Source organism: Condylura cristata, unplaced genomic scaffold (assembly GCF_000260355.1).
Source record: "Condylura cristata isolate star-nosed mole 26May11 unplaced genomic scaffold, ConCri1.0 scaffold00007, whole genome shotgun sequence".
Lineage (NCBI taxonomy): Eukaryota > Metazoa > Chordata > Mammalia > Eulipotyphla > Talpidae > Condylura > Condylura cristata.
Window position 1 is genome coordinate 37,947,038 of NW_004567108.1, and position 20,158 is coordinate 37,967,195.

General features: G+C 36.9%; 2 protein-coding genes across 4 annotated transcripts in view; one reads left to right on the top strand and one right to left on the bottom strand.

Moving 5' to 3' along the window:
- Positions 1–803: 803 nt before the first annotated feature.
- UTP15 (UTP15, U3 small nucleolar ribonucleoprotein, homolog (S. cerevisiae)) lies at positions 804–18,209 on the bottom strand. 2 transcript variants are annotated; one of them, XM_004678212.2, is made up of 13 exons: positions 18,078–18,209; positions 14,719–14,889; positions 13,431–13,523; positions 13,147–13,331; positions 11,823–12,001; positions 10,934–11,059; positions 8,633–8,768; positions 6,158–6,242; positions 5,168–5,317; positions 4,422–4,523; positions 3,973–4,106; positions 3,779–3,837; positions 804–3,309 (listed from the first exon to the last, which is right to left on the bottom strand). In XM_004678212.2, exons 2-13 carry the CDS (start codon positions 14,806–14,808, stop codon positions 3,092–3,094), a joined length of 1,557 nt encoding a protein of 518 aa, XP_004678269.1. In that variant the 5' UTR covers positions 14,809–14,889; positions 18,078–18,209; the 3' UTR covers positions 804–3,091. The 2 variants fall into 2 exon arrangements, with proteins under 2 accessions (XP_004678269.1, XP_012577429.1); XM_012721975.1 differs by lacking the exon at positions 18,078–18,209 and adding an exon at positions 17,679–17,710.
- Positions 18,210–18,336: 127 nt separating this feature from the next.
- Positions 18,337–20,158, top strand: part of ANKRA2 (ankyrin repeat, family A (RFXANK-like), 2) — an 11,344-nt gene continuing 9,522 nt past the window's right edge. The window contains exon 1 of one of the 2 annotated variants that reach the window (XM_004678214.2): positions 18,337–18,682. The gene's annotated coding sequence lies outside the window, so the exon portion shown is untranslated. Of the gene's footprint in view, positions 18,683–18,945; positions 18,995–20,158 lie in introns of those variants that run through there. The other variant, XM_012721705.1, reaches the window with a different exon arrangement.

Below are 20,158 nucleotides of genomic sequence, written 5' to 3' on the forward strand. Positions count from 1 at the left end.
GCAGTCTGATTCAGATAAAAGGCTACATAGAAAGGCTATACAAAAGCACATTTCCGTTTCCAGAATAACACTGCCACCTGGTGGACTATCGGTGAGCTAAGGTAAGTGTACCCACTACATGGCTCAATTAAAATTCTCAATGGGCAAGGAGTTTCCACAAACACTTTGATTTGTAGCTCTCAGAAAAAAACGATTATATAGTCATTTCATCTTATAGACAGTAACCAAGTTGGTGTTTTTATGGCAGTTTCCAAGCTGGAATCAATAAACATTCATTCTAATCATTCTGTATACATTTATTATATACCAAGTATGTAATAATACAGAATGTAATTCCTGTAGTAATTGGGAGTACACTCTTAAACCAGACTACTTCTGTTCAAATCCAAATCTGCCACTAACCAACATGATGAATTTGGACCAGCCACTTCAACTTTGTATCATCTCAGTGCTGCCATGCTAAGTGAGATAACAGTAGCCCCTCTCTACACAGTAACTAAAAACCCTGTGGAATAAGAAGTGCCCTATCTAGTCTTCAGGGACTACATCTTAGCAGCAATAAGGGTGGTATTGCAGAGATGGAGAGAATTCCCCTAGATGAAGATAAGCAGCTGGAACAAGGACAGCATTTGTAGCCTCCCACATTTTCCCAGATAAAGAATTTTATTACAGATATCAGATACAACTCCCTGCTTATGCCAGGTGTGCCACTCGTGGTCCAGTGAACTATGGTCCAGAACAGGCATGTAACCTACTTACAAATGAGGGTATTTTTCAGTGTCTGAAAGGGTATTTTGTACTTGTCACAGCATTTTAAAGCTTTCCTTTAGGCTTCTATGTCTAACTTACAAACATACCATTTGGAAATCTGTACAATTTAATAATCACTTTTAAAGGACACCTTTAAGTGATGTTTGATAAAGTTCACTTAAATTGAACAAACTAAATTTCTTTACAGTCTCATTTACAATCCAAATTCCTTTACACAACTTAACAGAATTTATACATTTAAACATTTGATCTTCTTTTACACAGTACTTCAAATGCTTGCCCCAACAAGCAAAATCTTCCCAAGTACTTAAACCCTATAAATATAATAAATTAAACACTTTTCAAATTCTTTGAAACATTTCATTTTTGCATGCTTGGTAACATTTTAAAATATCTTTTAACTAACAATCATTAGTCTAAAAGTATTAGTTAGATCCTAATGGCCAAGGTCATATTCTGCAATATACTGACTTTATTCAAAAATTCAAAATTCAAAATATTACTTTGCACTAATGAATATAAAAACTATTCCTAAACCTAACACAAAAGTATTAATGGCTATGGGAGTTATTTCTTAACCTTTTTGGGAATTTGTAACCATTACAAAATTCATGTGAGAACTGCAGCACTAGGAAAAATTCTGTTCAAGGGAATGGGGAGTTTGGTCCCAGCAGGCAAAGTCAGAGTGCTGGCATGGTAAGGAACTCCAGCTTGGGGACTTCAAGAGTGAGTTCACTAAGTTAATATCAAATGAAAATAAAACAAACTTTGGATGGCTGTGGAGAGAAACAAATGTATGGAGAAACTCCATCACACCTCAGTCTTGGTAACAGCTTGAGTTTTAGATTTCAACTTAAAATTCACTAGTATGCAAGTTACCAATTTACCAGGAAGTTAAATTTTAAAAGCTTTTTTAAAAACCTTTTTTTAAGTTATTTAAATAATAAATTAACCCTTCTCAAGATGACCCTGATCACCTAATTCTTGAAGGAAGCAAGCTCTTGGTTTCTTACTAGTTACCATACTATGACTATGTAAGTTAGGTCATGTGTTTTGAGCACATGCCTGCACCAGAATATGTATCATTTTTCTGCATTAAAAAATATCTAAATTCATAAAACTGAAGTTTTAAGAGAGCCCCACTACAAAATCTTCCTTTAGCTAAAGACACAGTCCCCTACATTATACTACATGGGACAAAACAGGATTTAGGGAAAGGTAGAAGAGGTAGCAAGTGTGAAAGAGAGTGGAAGCTGTCATAATCAGTGACTATCCAGCAGGAATTGATACATTTCAGAAAGTCAAAAAGAAAACAGTAATTTCTTTATAAAAAATTATTTACATTGAACACATAAAAAAAAAAACCTGTTTTTCAAGAAGAGCTACTCTGGGATTTGAGATTCATCACACGATGATTGTGAGTAGGGAAAACTTTAAATACAGATCAGAGAAAATGGTTTTCAGGGGGGTAGGTAGCTAGAAGGTAATCTCCAAACATAGTATAAAAGGCTGAAAGGCTATTTATTGCAAGAGAAATGGCAAACTTTATCATTTCCCTAACCTGAATCAAGTTGAAAACCTGGTAGGAAGGCTATTTTGAGGGGGAAAAAAAAAGAAATGGTCCAATTAAAAGCCACATTCTGAGAATTAAGGTAAAAAAAAAATGAAAGAAACCTGTGATAGAAAGCACAATTCTGAGGTATCAAATTTGCCTCAACACATATTGATACATGTCCACCTAGTGTGAAATATTCAGAGTTAGTTGTTCACACTTGGAACAGATACAGTTCTATCACCAGCTGAATCATATGGCCTCAGACATATACAAATGTCAAAGAAAGAGGAGGCAAGTTTAGCTGAGCCTGAAAATCCCAATGGCACTGATCAAAATGAAGAGTTTATTTGCCATCAATTGATTTGTTGTTGTTGTTTTTGAGGAAAGAAGTAAAAAAGAAACCCATGTTTCTTTGGCAGAATTCCCAGTCGAGAAACCCTTTCCAGAGTTCTGAATGTCTACCCACAGGGTATTACAGAACTTTGTTGTTATCAAAATTATCATCAGCATGATCAAGGTAGACAGACACTATACCCAGGGCAAATGAGATCTTCCAGCTAAAGATGCCATAAAGTAATTCAAAATATTACATGGAAAATCATGTCTAATATAGGTACTTATTTTCCAATCATAATTATTCTGGTCTCTTCCATAAAATTGCTTCTGAAAAAGTTTTTACAATGTATCAAAAAATTTTCCTTCCAATAGTTAATAGAGTCAAATCTATTCCAACTTAGGAGTTTTTAGGTTTAGTTGTAGTAAACACTATGATTCTATCTTCTTATTTTCTAGAATTCCATCAGATGTATGCTGCAACACTGAAGTGCTTTCTTTCCTTGTCATAGTGGCAAAAAGCATATCCATCATCCCCAAGGTTTCTAGAAGCTCTCTTTGGTAATCTATCTCTTTTTCTACAAGTCCTTGAAGTAACAAAAACTTTTTATCAACTACAGGTGATTGACCAATCACAGGCAGATATATATCTAGAAAAAAGAGAAATAAACACATTAACTAGAAATATCTTTCTATACAACAAATGAACAGCAATATTAAGGAAAAATATAAAAATTAAAGACACTGAAATATCTGAACTTACATTACAGTTAATCTGTGACTTACAGAAAATAGATAATCCATTCAAATAGATTTTATTTTAAAAAAATACATGATGGAAGTTCTGATTTATTTTCATTTTTCCATTACAAGGTGTGACAGTCATTAGAGAAGTTTAGGGAAAAAAATTTTAGTCACCTACAGGCAACTCACACTTTACTACATTTTTTAAATGAAGAAGCTTTATTACTGTGTTCTTTTTCTCAATGAATATTCTTACTGGAGAGCTCTTACAAATAACGTATTTTCAATCTATTCAAATTTCAACTTTATGTCACTATTTGACATCTTTACTCTTGCAAACATGCTAGGATTTTTCACATTTCAACAACTACTTACCAATAATTATTTCAGCAGCATTGATCAAAACAGGGGCAAATCGTGGCTGAGACAGATTCCTATAAAGCAAAGATTTTCTTTACTGAAACTTAGAAACTTTTTTTATAAAGATCAAGCTAAAAGCCAACATCTCTCATTTGGAGATAAAGGATTTCAAATGCAAAATACAAGTGTTGCACAGACACAAAACATACCTTATTAAAAAATTAAGAACACGACTAATTTCCTTTTCATCCCGACCTGCGAGGGCATTTGCAAGGACCCCTCTTCGATTTAGCTCCTTTATAATGGAAACTGTAATCTCAGGTGTCTTTATAGTACAACTGGGCTGAAAAAATTTTCAGAGTCAATAAGCAGATAAGACAATATAAGAAAAAACCCTTACAGTTACCAATTTTAAATGGGTTTTTAGCACAGTTTTGAGTCATGGTAATAATACACAAGGGAAGAAATGTTTTTTTAAAAAACATATCCCCAGTAGGTTCATCCGTTGTAACAAATGTACCACTCTGGTGGCAGCTATTCACAGTAGGGGAAGAAACACAGGTGCAGAGATGGGGAATATGGAAAATCGCTGTACCTTTCATTCAATTTTGCTGTGAACCTTAAACTAATTTAAAAAAAGAAACTGCTTCTCACTCACCTCAAGGACTCTGTCAAGTGCCTTAGAGACCCGAAAATGTTTCAGATCCCTGTCATATAATTCTAGGTATTTCTTTGGTGGTCTGTTGATCAAAATGTCATCCTGTATTAAAAAGTAAATTTATAGAGAAAAATCAGTATGTGTATAAAGTTTCATTCAAAATAACTTTTTTCTATATCAGGGTATCTCTGAACTATAACATAATGTTAATATTCCTATTATGTAGATTAAATAAAATGGAATCATTTTCAACATCAATGTGCTGCCACTCTCCTATGATTTTAAGGTACAATAAAGGATTATCTCAGTTCTGAGCATAAATTACTTTTTTAAATTATCTTTCCATGACAGACAGTGTGATTTAGTAGAAATCACCCCCAACAACTCTAGTTATTGAATAATGAAATTCTGGCTTAACCAAAACTTTTATACCTCAATCTTCTCAGATGCTGAAACAGTAGACATTAGAGACTACTTTTTTTCAGGGTTGGTTAGAAAACCAAGTCAGAAACAGTGCAAAAGACAATGTTTTAAATATGGGAGAGTACGCTAAGGTTATGATTTAGGGTATTAAATAAAGTAGCCCTTATTCCCCATTACATAGTAATCATGCCCTCATCTAGCAATCTGGAGATAAAACTGATAGAGAAATGAGCAAAGTAAAGTTAACTTTCCAGTGCTGTCAAGGGGGTGGAGCTGTCTATTAAGTATCACTTTTTGGAAAAATATGAAAAGTACATAAATACCCGTTGCTTCATGTAATTTTTTCCTTTAATAAAGGTTCGATATGTAGGCCTTCTTCTCTTAGGAAGAGAATCCTTCTTTGGCTCAGATTTCCGATGTTTAACACTCAGTATTCCATTGGTCATTCCAACAACTATGGTCTCATCTTCATGCTAACAGCAATTAGAAAAATAAGTTAGTCTATTCCTAACTCATAATGTATAGTACTTTTTCTTCAAAATAACATTTATAGTATCTATGTTGTTTATCCATACTTTCATGAAGACTCCCATGAAGATAAAGAAACTGTCTAGCAGTGAGCTTCACAAAAAGAGCAGTCATTTTTCCTTTAGGATATGATCATGTTTATAGAATTTAGTATATGTGTTGTAAAATATTACTGGAAAAGTTTGCCTAAAAATAAAGAGCTAATGACATGTTGGGCAACTCAAAATTTTTTTTCCTGTATCTTCTCGTAAGATGAGTTACATGGTTGTATGACCTTCTACAACCTTACCAAGAAAATACTTCACAATTAAGTATTTCCTCTCCCAAATCCAGTTTCTACATAATCTACTCAAATGGCCTTTTCCTCAATGGTTCATGTAGCAATGGATATTCCAGAAAGAGCAGTCAATGAAGCTATATCATCTTATTTTGTTGTCCCCTTCACTCCCCCCCTTTTTTTTTTGGAAAGCCCACTTGCCTTTCCAAAGAATTTAATTCTAGAGATAAAAGTGCTGAAGATTTATGAACTTCCCGACCTGCTGCCAGTGTTAACAATACCTACAGCACTTATTTAGCTTGAAGTTATGCAGTGAGTAAAACTGGAATCTGAATTCAAGCTGTTACTGGGACAAGTCAGATTCTAGCATTCTTCTTAACTCTATTATCTAATGTGATAAGAAGAAAACAAGATTTATTCAAACATGAGATTAACCTTAAAACACCATTTTACTTTCTATGTAATATGCAAGATTATAAGGCTTTAAAAAGAAATAAAAAATACTTACTGCAAGTGCAAGACTTAAAATTGAAGCTGCATAGTCAAAACTGTGAACTACTTTGTAGGAAGTTGTGCTATAGACCTTCACCTTCCTAGTAAAAATAGAAAGCTTTTGTCACAAACCATGTATATAAAATGCAAACTTTCTTTTTATTATTTGAACATCTTAAATATGAATGTTAAAATTTACACAACTGTGAAGAAAAACAACGGTTAGAAATGTTAATTACAAATTCATTCATCACTGAATCTCTTTAAAAAGTGAACTGCTTGTAAGTACTAGTCATGATGTTTGTATAAAGACTTACACTAGACACTTTTAAAAGAAATAGAATAGACTATGAACCACTATCATTTAAAAATAAAATCTGAAAGTAAAGCAAAAGTATCAATGCAAGTACACTGTATGTCAAAAGAGCAAGGTTTCTTAACTTCAGCATTATTCACATTTTGAGTGAGGTAATTCTTTGTGGTAAGTTCTGTACAATGTAGGATGTTTAACTGTAACCTTACATTCGCTACTAGATGCCAGTAACATTCTACCCACTACCTGGGAAAGTCACTCCCAGTTGAAATCTAATCTGAACAGGGCTACTTAGCAATTAGCATTTGAGGGACACATCTAAAAATCAAGTCCCAAACTGCTTAGTAACACCATTCCAAATAATCAGCTATATTACAAAATTCCTTAATCTTGAAAGCATCTTTTAAAGTTTTTTAAACACTGAATTTCTTAATATAACACTGAAAAACAAAGGCTTTTCATAGCAAGGGAGAGGGAAGGAAATATGAAAATATTGGATTGTCAGAAAAGTCATGACTTTTTTTGCTTAAAAAATAGCTGACTCTAATTTTTTTTTTTTTAAAGATTTATTTATTTGTGCATACAGAACTGGGGTACAGACCAGAGGCTCAGGGGCGGTTAGAGGCTTCACCAGAGACAGAATGGGGAGCAGAACAGGCAGATCTATGAAATACACTGCTGAGAGGAGCAGCGGGAGGGCCAGGAGAGGTCTGCCTCGCCATGTGGACTCCTCCGGGGCAAGCGGAAATCGAACTCATGCGGAAGTGGCTTTAGATTCTCAGTGCAGTGCTTTAACCCGCTGCGCCAACAGGGAGGGCCCTAAGTAAATTTTATAACTGTGACATGTTCTAGAAACATGGCAATTCAGTTTTAATGAGGCTAGTGAAAATGAAGAACTGAATATTTTTATTTAATTTTAATTTGTTTAACAGAGGTAGTGTAAAAATAGCTTTCCGTTAATTTCAACTTCTTCAACTGTATTTAAATTTAATCATTGTATAATATTGTATCACAGGCATGAATTAGATACTTAATGTTTACCTTGTTTCTAGTTCCTCAGTAAAATTTTTACACAGGGGTAGGGAAAAGGAAAAAGTTCTTTACATTGTTTATATACTGAACTAATAATTTAGATATGTTGAACTAAATAACTATGTATTATTAATTTTACCCTGCTCTTTTTACCTTTTTAATATGGCACTAAAACATTTAAATTATATATAGCTTGCATTCAATTTCTATCATACAAGCTATTCTAAAACATTAACTAATGAAATATACCTACTTTAAGTATCTAAACACACCAATATTTAGAACACATAACATAGAAATTTTCATGTGAAGCTTTAATTTTGAAGGACATAATCAAGAATACACACATATACTTGAGTATTTCAAAATATACAATTATTTTAAAAGATTAATGCTCTAGTAAAAATAAAAAACAAAAAGTATATTTTGTATACTTATATTTAAGTCAAAGCAATTCTGTCAATGGAGAAAATATGCACTATATGTAAACAAAAGCTCAAAACTAATTTCAAATCAACAAATTTTCTTTTCATAGCAACCAGATGTAAGAATATTCTGTCACAAAAACTATTGAAAATAACCCATTTCCTCAAGCACTGAACACTTGTGAACACTTGTACACACTTATATACTAAGTCCTCACTTAACATTGCAGATAGATTCTTGGAAATCGACTAGGAAAAATGAATGTGTAAAGAAACCAATGTTGCTATATGCTAGTTAATATAAACAAGAGTTAAGTTCCTACAGTAAATTTCTGGTACAAAAAAAACATCACTACACTTCTCAATAAAAACCAAAATCGCGTCTAATACTCAACAATATTCATACATTTTCCACTTATTCCAGTTCAGGGCCCGGAGTGGATGGAGACACAACAGGGACCAATCCTTGACAGAATGCCCTCCCAGCTAGCCCGGACTCACACACATACATGCACACCCCCTCAGACTGTGGCAGTTTAGACACACCAATGATCCTAAATGCACAACTCTGAGGCACTCAGAGAAGCTGGAGAAAACCCACACAAATAAGGGAAGAACTACAAACTCCAGACAATCAATCCAGCCAGGTATCGATTTTTGACATTATAAAGAAATATTACTCAAGATACTAATGATTAAGAGATTATATGAAAATACTAACCTATCCAGTGAGCCAGAAAGTAGTCTCTGTCCAGAGCTGCTCAGACATAGACACGTCACAGTTTTGTGGTGATTTTTCAAAGACACTAGCAACTGTCCTCCTTTCAGCATGTCCCAGACTTTAACATAACGACCACCTATGAAAAGAAATAATCATTATTTGATTTTTGCTTGCAGGTTCAAAATTCTAAAGATCTCAAAGCATTCTTCAGTGGACTCTCCATACAAGGAAGTGAAAGGTTCCAGAGCCAGAATGCTGGTTTCAACTCAAGCTGTACTCTTTAATGTGTATAAAGTAAAATAAAAAGTTCCTTCCCCAGAACTGTTACAATGGTTAAGTAATTTCAAATTTGGAAAGTACACAGAAATGCCTTGCAAGGTAAAAGTATAGCTGAAAAAGATTTTTTTAAGAAATATAGTAAAATCATTTCCTAAAAATTCTATGAATCCCAAAAAAAGTGAAAAACTTCCCTAAAAATTTTACCCTGAAAGTTAGAAGTAGCCTTAAAAGTAATTCGATCTGGGCCCTCCCTGGTGGCGCAGCGGGTTAAAGCACAGCACTGAGAATCTAAAGCCGCTTCAGCATGAGTTCAATTCCCGCCTGCCCCGGAGGTGACCACATGGCGAGGCAGACCTCTCCTGACCGCCCGCTGCTCCCCTCAGCAGTGTACTTCGTCGATCTGCCTGTTCTGCTCCCCACTCTGTCTCTGGTGAACCTCTCGCCACCCCTGTGCCTCTGACCTGTACCCCAGTCCTATATGCACAAATAATAAATCTTTAAAAAAAAAAAAAAGTAATTCGATCTGGACCTTCCTAGTGGCACAGCAGGTTAAAGCACAGCACTAAAAAGCTAACGCCACTTCAGTATGAGTTCGATCCCGAACCCAGAGGAGATCCACATGGCGCGGCAGACCTCTCCTGGCCCGCCCGCTGCTCCCCTCAGCAGTGTACTTGGTCAATCGGCCTGTTCTGCTCCCCACTCTGTCTCTGGTGAAGCCTCTCACATTCCCTGCACCTCTGGCCTGTACCTCAGTTCTGTGTGCATAAACAAATCTTAAAAAAGTAATTCAATCTGATGTTTAAAGTATTTCTTTAATGCACATACTTATTTGCAAAAAAAAAAGGGGGGGGGGGCTTGTAGGTAAAACAGGACAGTAGGACAAGGGGGCAGCAGTGGAGGGACGTTTTTATCTCTCATGACTGCCCACATATGGTTGCTCCTAATACACAAATTGAAACCACTGATCTAAACCAACCGTGCACTTGCAAAGTCTTTAGAAATTAAGGGTGGCCTAAGGTCACAGGATTAACTAGTAGGATACTACAGATTAGCAAATACGTTTCCAGTCAGTGTGCTCAACTTGACTTATTTCTGCTTCTCAAAATAACAGCAAGAAAAATGAATATATGTGACAATTTTATCAACATATTTTTAAAGCAAATAGAACAGAAATACTAGGGAAGAGAAAATAAAACAGGGTAATTCTATTTGAATTTTAGAATCAAAAAGAGGCTACACCCCCCAGCCACATATACGCTATCAAGTATACACATGACCTACCTGTACATTCCTCTAAGGTCAACACATTAATTCTGACTATTTCAACAAACTTATTTCTTCCATTATAATTCTGAAAATACACTGTGATCAACACAACAAAACACCACAGTTTCAACTTGATGAGAAATATATCAAGGTCCTATTTGACTCCATATTATCCCCTCCAGCACTATTAGTAACTTGCCGGGAAAGGCCATTTCAATCAATGTAAAAAAGCTACTTTACAAAAGCTATTGCAGATCTCTTAGGCAGGAATTATACCAGGAGTGTAGCCTGGACTTGGGGATCAAAGAAGATGGAAGAGGGTTTAGGATATAATGTAGGCCCTCAGGTTGAGGATTTTTCTCTTGAAGGAAAAAGCAAGACACTCTCCACCTACTGTCCATGCTCTACAGAAATAACACTCTCATTTGCTTGTGCATCAACCATCTCACCACTGTGCCTTGGAAAAATTGGTGAAAATTTATTTTCTTAGTTGTAACAGTTAGTTGTAACCTAGGGAGAAAACTACCTTGTAGCTATTCCTAGAGCATTAGAGATAATATGTGTATAACAGCCCAATATCTGATTGACATATCACTTACACAATAAGTGATAACTGTTTGCCTGTCCCAATTATCAATTATTTGAGCAAAAACTCACATATGCAATTCAAGTGTACACAGTATATTATAGCAAGTAACTAATAATTAAATAACTCAAGATCGACATCACTGGTGAAAGCAATTTAAAAAGAAATACCTGCTGATACCAGAAGACCTCCAGAAGGAAAAAGTAAGACACTCTCGACTGGCTGTCCATGCTCTACAGAAATAACACTCTCATTTGCTCGTGCATCAAACATCTTCACAGTGTGATCATATGAACCTAAAATGTCAAATTGGGCATTATGTAAATTTTGCTGTTCAAAACCACAAAAAATGTGTAGTGTATTCAGATAAATATGAAAAGATTTAGATAAAATGTTTAATTTGTGTAAACTCATGAAGATACAGTACCTTCAAATCTACCATACTATATACTACACAGAATCTTCAACTATTCCTATTTTCAGACTACTGTCACTACTGAGTCATCTGGGAATCTCTGTACAGGCAACCACAAAAATCATGAACCTCACTGTCTTTGTTTCCTGATTGCTGGAGCCTCTGCAAAAACCAGAGTAAAGCTCACAAAGGTACTGATAGCTTTCCAGGCAGGCCTGATGTTCCAAAAACACTTGGAAGACAATAAAAATAATGAAAAGAAGAAGAAAATTTGAATGGGATAAACAGAAACACATTCCTTCATAAAAATTTTAACTCCTCTCTCCAAAGAAAATCCGAAAGCAGTATTAAAATATATCCTAATAGGACTGTTCTGGTGGCACAACAGGTTAAAGCACAGCACTATGAAGCTCTGTTCCATCCCTGGCCATCCCTGAAGGTGACCCACATGGCACAGCAGACCTCTCCTGACCCGCCCGCTGCTCCCCTCAGCACTGTATTTAATTTGGTCTGCCTATGCTGCCTCCCAATCTCTCTGGTGATGTCTCTCACTCTGATCTATACCTCAGTTCTTATATGCATAAAAAATTAAAACTTTAAAAGTAAAATAATCAACTTCATGATAGGAAAAAATGTTTACCAACCTGTTACAAAGAGATCTGGATTCAATTTGCTAGCACACCCACATCTCACATAATCAGAATGTTCTTTGAATGTCAGAATTTCTTTGGAGTTTGGAATATCCCACAATTTAACTGTATAATCATCAGCTCCAGAAACCACATGGTATTTATCAGCTGTAAAATCTACTGTGTGAACTGCTCTGAAAAATCAGGAATCAGTATATTAAAAAGTAAGAAAAAAATTATATTTCTGACACTTTCCTCTCCCCCCAAGAAGCAATTCAGTTTCATAGAGTATCAGGGTAATCGTGACAAAGATAACCTATAAAAAAGGTGTTTGTCCCCAAGCCAACTTAAAATTTTAAATAACCCTACACTATAAAGGTACTAAGTACCAAACAACAGCTTTAAAACTTTATTTTCTAACATGCTAGCAATGCTTAGCTCTTTTATTAAAGATGAATATTCTAATGAAATTAAAGTGTAAGTGTTTCACTGGTATGTAACTATCCTGCTAGTACACTATAAAAAACACTTGAGATTTTAAAATCAGTACCAAATTTTAAAAGACATAAGACTGAATACAAAGCTATTCTGAATAATTTAAAATAATTCAAGGTAGTTAATCTTGCAACAATGCTGTAATAGAAATTGCCCTAGCCATTCAATTTACTAATCCAAAAAGAGAATCTACCTTCCAACCTCAAATACAGTCCAGGCCTACATAATTCTCATTAGCAGTTAATCTAATAGTTACCATTGGGCCAGTGTTTATAATCCCAACCAAGTCACAGAACTCACTGAGAAATTAATGAAAGCTGCAGGATTTCTTCCTAAATACACATTTCCCAAAATGTCACATACAATTCTAGAGGGCTCACAAATTCCATGAAACTCAACCATGGGACCTAGGTTAAGCTCTGCTTTAGGCCAACCAGGGGAAAAGTACCTAAAGTTACATAATTTTCATAGATTTTTTTTTAATTATCTGCTTTTACTCAAATATAATAAATATGAATAGAAAATGAATAGCGGTTACACCAAAAAGAACACAAAAAACCCACTACTGTAGGCTCTCCCTGGTGGCACAGTGGGTTAAAGCACAGCACTAAGAAGCTAAAGCCACCTTAGCATGAGTTTGATCTCTGCCCTGGAGGTGACCACATGGTGTGGCAGACCTCTCCTAACTCGACCACTGCTCCCCTCAGCAGTGTACTTTGTCAGTTGGCTGTTCTGCTCCCCACTGTCTCTTGTTAATCCCTCACTTCCCCTGCACCTCTGGCCTGTACTCCAGTTCTGTATGCATAAATAAATAAATCTTTTAAAAAAGCCCTCTGTTGCTTACTTTGTGTGTCCTTCAAACTGCCTAAGGGGAGCCCTTCCACTTATATCAAAAAGGTGAACTCCACCATCTTCACTGCCAGCCACAAGCAATTTACCATCCTGTCGAAAAGTAGCACAGTATGCTGTGTCTTTAAATCGAGAAAAGGTTTTTACAGGTTCTTGAGAGTATCTGCCATAAATGTGAATCTACAAGATAAAAAAAAACATAGTACCTCACCAGATGCTTCAAGATCAATAGTAAATATAAATTATATAAAAGAATAAAGAATGCAATATTATATTTACCCTTGAAGAAGCTGTAACAGCATAATTATATGGCGGCTGTGAAGAAAAGTCTACTTTTGACACTGCACCAAACTCCTTAATCTGAACAGGAGTCTTAATGAAAAACAATATAAAGAGTTAGCAAAGTTACAAGTGAGAACACCAACACCTATTTAAGCATGGCGTCATTCCTTACACACTATTTATTTTTGTTCTTAGCAACACTTACTAGACTGTATTTAATACAAGGTATAAAGAAAGCAAAATATTGTCCAAGTCCTGTCACCCAGACTATCTCTATTCCCATTAATATAAATAAATATGTTCAGAAAGTCACCCCTTCTTTCTGTTCAGCTGTTAGGTTTTCTGTGATTACAAATGGGGTAAAGAAGTTAAACTCACAGACATTTAATCATGTATGTTTAACATACAACATGCCATGCAAGTCATTATATAGCTTGCTTTCTTTTACTTATAGCATATTACCTAACTTTACATATAAACTACAGATTTAACATCCACAACATCCATCACAATTTACTCCACCAGTTCACTACCAATAAGTGCAACTTCTAAGATTTCTAACATTACAAATACTTCATATGAATGTTTACATAATATAAATATATACACACATTAATCTTACATATACACACATATTTATATCAATCAGGTTAGCAAACTTTCAGGAGCATATTTATTGAGAAAGCTGTGAGGCTAAAAGGCCAAAAGTTGTACGCATTGTTTTATTATGTCAGATTATACCAAATTGCTCTCCAAGAAGTTTATAGCAATTTCCCTTCCTCAAGTGTAATGATGATGAAAATTTTTCATGTGTGCCAATATAACAAATGAAAAACACTATCTAATTTCACTTAATTTGCATTTTTTTCAATTATGAGTTCAGTCTCTTAACATTTTATTCGTCATTAAATTTATTTTCTATAAACCCCCCATTATTTTCATATTTTCTACTTATTAATCTTTTCCAAAAACTCATTTGTAAGTTATTATAGTAGTAAAGAATTTTGCATCACTATTTCCTTAGATTAAGGCAAAAAAATCTTGCATATGAAAAACAAGTTATAAAATAAATCAATTAATCAAGAATTTTAAACTAGGCACTTTAGTGGTTAAACTGATTAAACAATATGGACTTTCATATAAAATTCCAAGAAAAAAATATTAAATATCAACTGATCTGCCCAAACAAAGTTGCTGACAGACTGATATTAGTTATTAGTTCTCATTAGAGTTCCACAGTGGCATAAACGCAAATCCCCTCTCACCCCATGATTGTCAACGTTACCTTATAGTTATTCCAGTACAGCGTATCCTGGGTGATCTTTTCACCAAGTATAGGGTATGTTTGAATAGCTACAGGCTTATAACCAGCCATAATTTCATATGATTGTACTGTTGTCCAGTGTAAATCGTTTGGAATTGAGATTAAAAATAATTATAGTGACTCTGCTTAAATCTGAAAAAGAAAATGTTATATATATTACTCATAATCTATATATAATTATTATTTCTACTCTACTCTTTTAAAAACTTGTGAGGTAACTTACAGATTAGTAACCATTAAACTATTAAGTTTGTAACACAGAAGAGGCAATCGAAAGGAAGCAAGAGGAGTAAGATAAGACTACCATATCATACCGATAGGGGCTGCACACAAATGTTCTCACACCTTATTGAGCAATTTACTCTAGCAAATAAATCTGGTTCAGCTTTCCAATAACAAAAGCAGAGAAAAGCACACAGGCATCAAAAGTTCATTTACTGACAACAAAACATTAAAGTAAAACTGCAAATACTAAAGTTTCCTAAAACTAGATGAAATCTACCAGTATAATCTAGATGATTTCCTGAAAGTTTAAAAATGACATGAAGAAAGGAAAAGAAAATTAACATTCTAATGTAGAGGCTGAAGTTAAATTTGAAGGCTTAAAATAAAAAGCTAATATTCTGACGTAGAAGTTTAAAACGTTTAAACATTAGAAAACAATGCAGCAATTCAGAACTTAAATTCTAAATTAAAGTTACAAAATGAGGTGAAAATGAATTAAAAGTTTAACATGTAACTAAGCCAAAAGGTTTTTCTAGAAGTATTGTATTGCAAAACAGAATCAATTTTATCAGACGAATGAGTTCAATGGTACAATACACCATCTATTCCAAAAAGCCTAAAAATGGTGCATCAGTAACACTAAAATAAAAAATATATCTTTTAAAATCTGCTTTGATGAAATATGGAAATCAAAGATTAAAAAGAGGGAAACTTTTTTATTTATTCAAGTACCTACACGGTGTAAGACACCGTGAAATGGACATAGTCTGTGCCCAAATTCCAGTATTCTCCATTTCAGGAGGTATTAATACCAGCTAGGAATCTCTTGATACAAAGTCTTGATTTGTCCTTTCTCTTCATTTCTAGCATTCAAATAGTTCAACAACATCTGCTGAGTACCTCCCAATCTTTTTAAATATCAGATCCAGTCACTCAGATCTTCTCATCAGCAAAACAACAATACAAGGCCTCGGTAGGTCCCTCATCCATCTAACAAATAGCTACAATGCAAATCTGGGTTTTGCTACAAAGTCCAAAACTGCCCAGAAAAGAAGATCCAAGTACCTTAACACGGCATGAAAGATCCTTTAAAATATGGCTCTTACTTACCTTTCTATTATTATTATTCCCATAATATACCACATTCTTGTCTCACTTCCATTTGTCTGTCCTGTCTGCCAGAAATGACCTCTTTCTACTTACCACTTAAAGACAAACTCAAGGCTCATATTTTCCAAGAAACCTTTCCTAATGCTGTGGTCAGGAGTCTGCCTGCTCTACTCCTACCTTGTAACAGGGTGGTCCCTAGGAAAAAGGGAAGTTCCAGGTTCCCTGCCCACCCAGAAGGAGGGTGGAGCTGAGCAGAGAAAAAGAGAGAAGAAGGGAAGGAAGCAGGATGGAGAAGGAGGAGACCTAGGGAAGCCACATGGAGCAGTAAGCATGTGATGAAGAAACAGGGCTTGCTTCCTGACCTTGGACTGGTTAAGGCAGATGTGGGTGAGATACCTGTAGGGAGGTCACTATGGCAGTGTTTATATTGATTTTGATTTTGCTCCTCCCAGATTTGTCTGGCCATTTCTGACCCTTTTCCATGGGTCCCGGCCAGAAGGTGCTTTAGTCTAGTGGCGGGCTTTCAGGCCTTGCTTTGGGCCAACCCCTTTTGGGTGGACTTATGCCCACGAGGGGATAGGTAACTTCAGGTGTTTGATTTAGAAGTTATATTCTTTGTGTTCCGTATTGTATATTTACTGTGTTAAAGTCCCTTTTCATTAAAGTTTTATATGTTTTGTCTTGTCGCAGCTGATGGCAGAACCTACTTAGAGCAGGCAGGTTTTTGGGGCTGTCCCTCTCCCCCTGTCCTCTAACAGATTTGCTGCCCTATAACAACCTGACTATGCTTGTATCTCTCAAAAGCACACAATCACATTGCAATGTAATGATTTCTTTCTCCCATTAAACTGAACATTTCAAGTCTGGGGGATATTTTTTTCAGCGTGCAAAGAATGTTTATGGAAGGAAGGAAAGGAAAAGAAAGGAAACACTGGGCTGGGTTCTGTGGGGAAAATACAAATTTAAAAGAAAAAATGGTGTCTATAATATGAGTATCACATAGGCATCAACACACTTTTCTTATAAAGAGCCAACAAGTAAACATTTCAGACCTTGCAGGTCAACAGGCAAAATGGAAGATATTATGTAGTCATTTATATAGCTAGCAAGAAAAAATAACTTCCCAATTTTTCCTAACAAGCCCCCAAAATAATTATGACTGATAATTTTGTTATTGGAAGAGAGGGGAAACATTTCATTTCATTCATATGTAATGTTTCCAATCATCAAGCAAATTATAAACGTTTATCTGTAAATATCATTCTTGGGTCACTGGTTATCTAACCATAGGTCTCAGCTCAGAGCATTTGGGCCTTGGTGCCTTATTCGGGTATGGGTGAAGGAGTACCTAACCCTCCCTCAAAGAACTGTTTAAAACTTGGGCAGAAGGAAGCCAGGAGCAGTAGCAGCGTCTTGCCAGATTAAAGTGAGGAGGAGCACTAGGGGCGGGGAAAGAATACTACACAGCCCAAAAGCACGGAGGCAAGAAGTTATGTGAAAAAGAGAAGAAAATTATGGGGGAAGGGGTGGGCGCCTGAAAAGCTAGGGCAGGTATTGCAATACAATGTAAAATGTCAAAAAAAAACCTTGAGTCTTAAGAAGTGATTTTTGAAATTCTGACAAGGCGGGTCCTGGAGAGATCCAAAGTGTCCACTTCAGCTGGGTCTTTAAATTTGGTATTATGACAGGTTCGCCACGCGGAAGAAGGGGGCGGCAGCATTCAAAATTGAGGGAACCTCGAAAGACAAAATGCCCACTGCCTGGAAAACGAGAGGGTTACTCCGGAAACTGATAACAGCAGACTGGGAGGAGAGGGTGAGGTCGTTGCGGAGAAAAATTTAGGTCGACGCTAAATGCCGAGATCCTGGGAGGCTGCTAAGGAGTTGAGCCAATCCGCGGATGAGATGCCTCAGGGCAGCATGCCAGATAGCAAGAAAGGCCCGTCGAGCGTCAGGGCTACATTAATGGAAGCTGCCATCACCTACCTCCAATGGCCCCGAGTATCTGCCGAGACTCCGCAGCTCCAAGGAGGATTTCTTGGGTCCCTCCAGCTCCCTCCCTTGGGTCGTTCAGTATCACTTGCAAAAGTCACGCGGGCGCTACAGGGAGGCGCGGAACCACCCAGCAAATGGAACGGCTAGGCCAGTCGCACACAGATGACGTAATACCGCAGGTTTACGAGATCCACGCCGCTCGGTGACGCAAAGGGAGGTCAGGTGGGCGGGGCGAAGCGGCAGAGGAGGCGTGGCCGGAGGCTAAGACGGTGGTCTTGCTCCGCTAACCCAGAGTTTCTGGCCTGCTGAAATAACGCTGTCCCTAATACTCTCGTAGTATTGTGCAGCGTCGGGGAAAGAAACCGGGAGGTTCTCTCAGCTGCAATGAAGTGGAGCAGTTTTGGGCCAGAAAGCGAAAGAAGAAATCGGAAGTGACGTCGTGGCCAAAACAAGCCTCGATTTGGGGGCCTGTAAGTGTATCTGTGGCCGCAGATGGAAAGACCCGACTCTCTCTCGGCTGTCGAAAGTGGTCGCGAGGCCCAGCGCTCTCACCCTGTCGACTTTCGGCCCGGATGCGCGGGACCCGCCCGCCGCGGGTGAGCCAGAGCTTCTTCCTGCCCTACCTGCACCGCACTGGTACTTTCGGACGGAGCTGGCGGGTGGCGACAGAGCGGACTTCCCTCTCTGCCACACTCCCTCCAGCGGGCTCCTGTCCAGGGACACCTGTCGCCTGTGAGGCGTCGTTCATTTTTCCAGCAACAGCCTGTCCTTGCAAAAAATTCCAGGATTAGAGGGACCCCAGGGACTCCGAGTATTAGCATCCACTGGGCAGTGGCACAGTTCTCCACTTCATCTCGTTATGCTCGCTGTTCCTTCATGCCTGGTTTCAGGCAAATGCGGTGAACTAAGTAAGACGATCCTTACTTAGTCTTAACTCTTGCTCTCACCGCCTCCTCGTTCATCTTTTAGCCCCCTACCTCTTTAGTCTTCAAAAAATTTGGTTTAGCCAGGCAACTTTGCTTCTTTCTAAATAGTGCCAAGATAAGTGTTCTATTTCCGCCAACTCCCCAAGTATGTTTGTTATTTTCCCGCCCTCTACGCCGCAAGCATATTTTCATTCTCCCCTCAGTGACTGGTAATGCCATCTATAAACCCAGATTTGGAACATGGAAGGTCTGTAGAGCTGGAAAGACTCTTTATTTAAAGAACTGCACTGTACCTCCACGTGCATCACTGAATTCATTTTCTAATCTAGTTGCCTTCTCTCCCTTTGCTAACTGATATTAACATTGTTACCTGTTTCTTTTTGTTGTTATTATTAGTCTTTGTTATTTCTTTAATTTTTAGGGTTAGTTTAGTATTTCCTTTTTTTTTAAGATTTATTTATTTATGCGTTCAGAACTGGGGCACAGGCCAGAGGTGACGGGGTGAGGGGACTCACCAGACAAGAGTGGGGAGCAGAACAGGCAGATTGACTGAAATACACTGCTGAGGGCAGCAGGGCAGGGCAGGTGAGGTCTGCCGCACTATGTGGGTCACCCCCCTGGCGGGGGATGGAACTCGTGCTTGATAGCTTCATAGTGCCATAGTTGTGCCACCAGGGAGGGCCCTTAGTACTTCCTATTTTAATGGAGTGTGTGATAGAAGAGCTGGATAGTTTCCTCAAAACTAAACTTCTTGTGTCCCTCCTCTGTATTGGACAGAATGATTATCTGCCCTACTCAAAGGACTGCTATTAAAAAAAAAAATCAACCATAGAAAATGTCTTAAAACTGGAAGTGGTGGTTCTCTATGTACGAGTTGCCAAACTCTGCTCCATTGTCATACACATTTTCCCCTCTTAATTCCTATTTTAAAATACTGTGTATCCTCAAAATTCTCTAAAGACAGTAAGCCCTGACATGAAAATTTAACTAAATGTTTTTCTCTTTCTCAGTGATTATATAATCTAGGATAATTATATATCTTGAATTCTTTGCTTTTTAGAAGCAATTTTAGGTACAATAATGAAATTTCTTTTTAAAAAAATTAAGATCCAGGGGAATGTGCCAGCAATTACTGAAAACTCATTT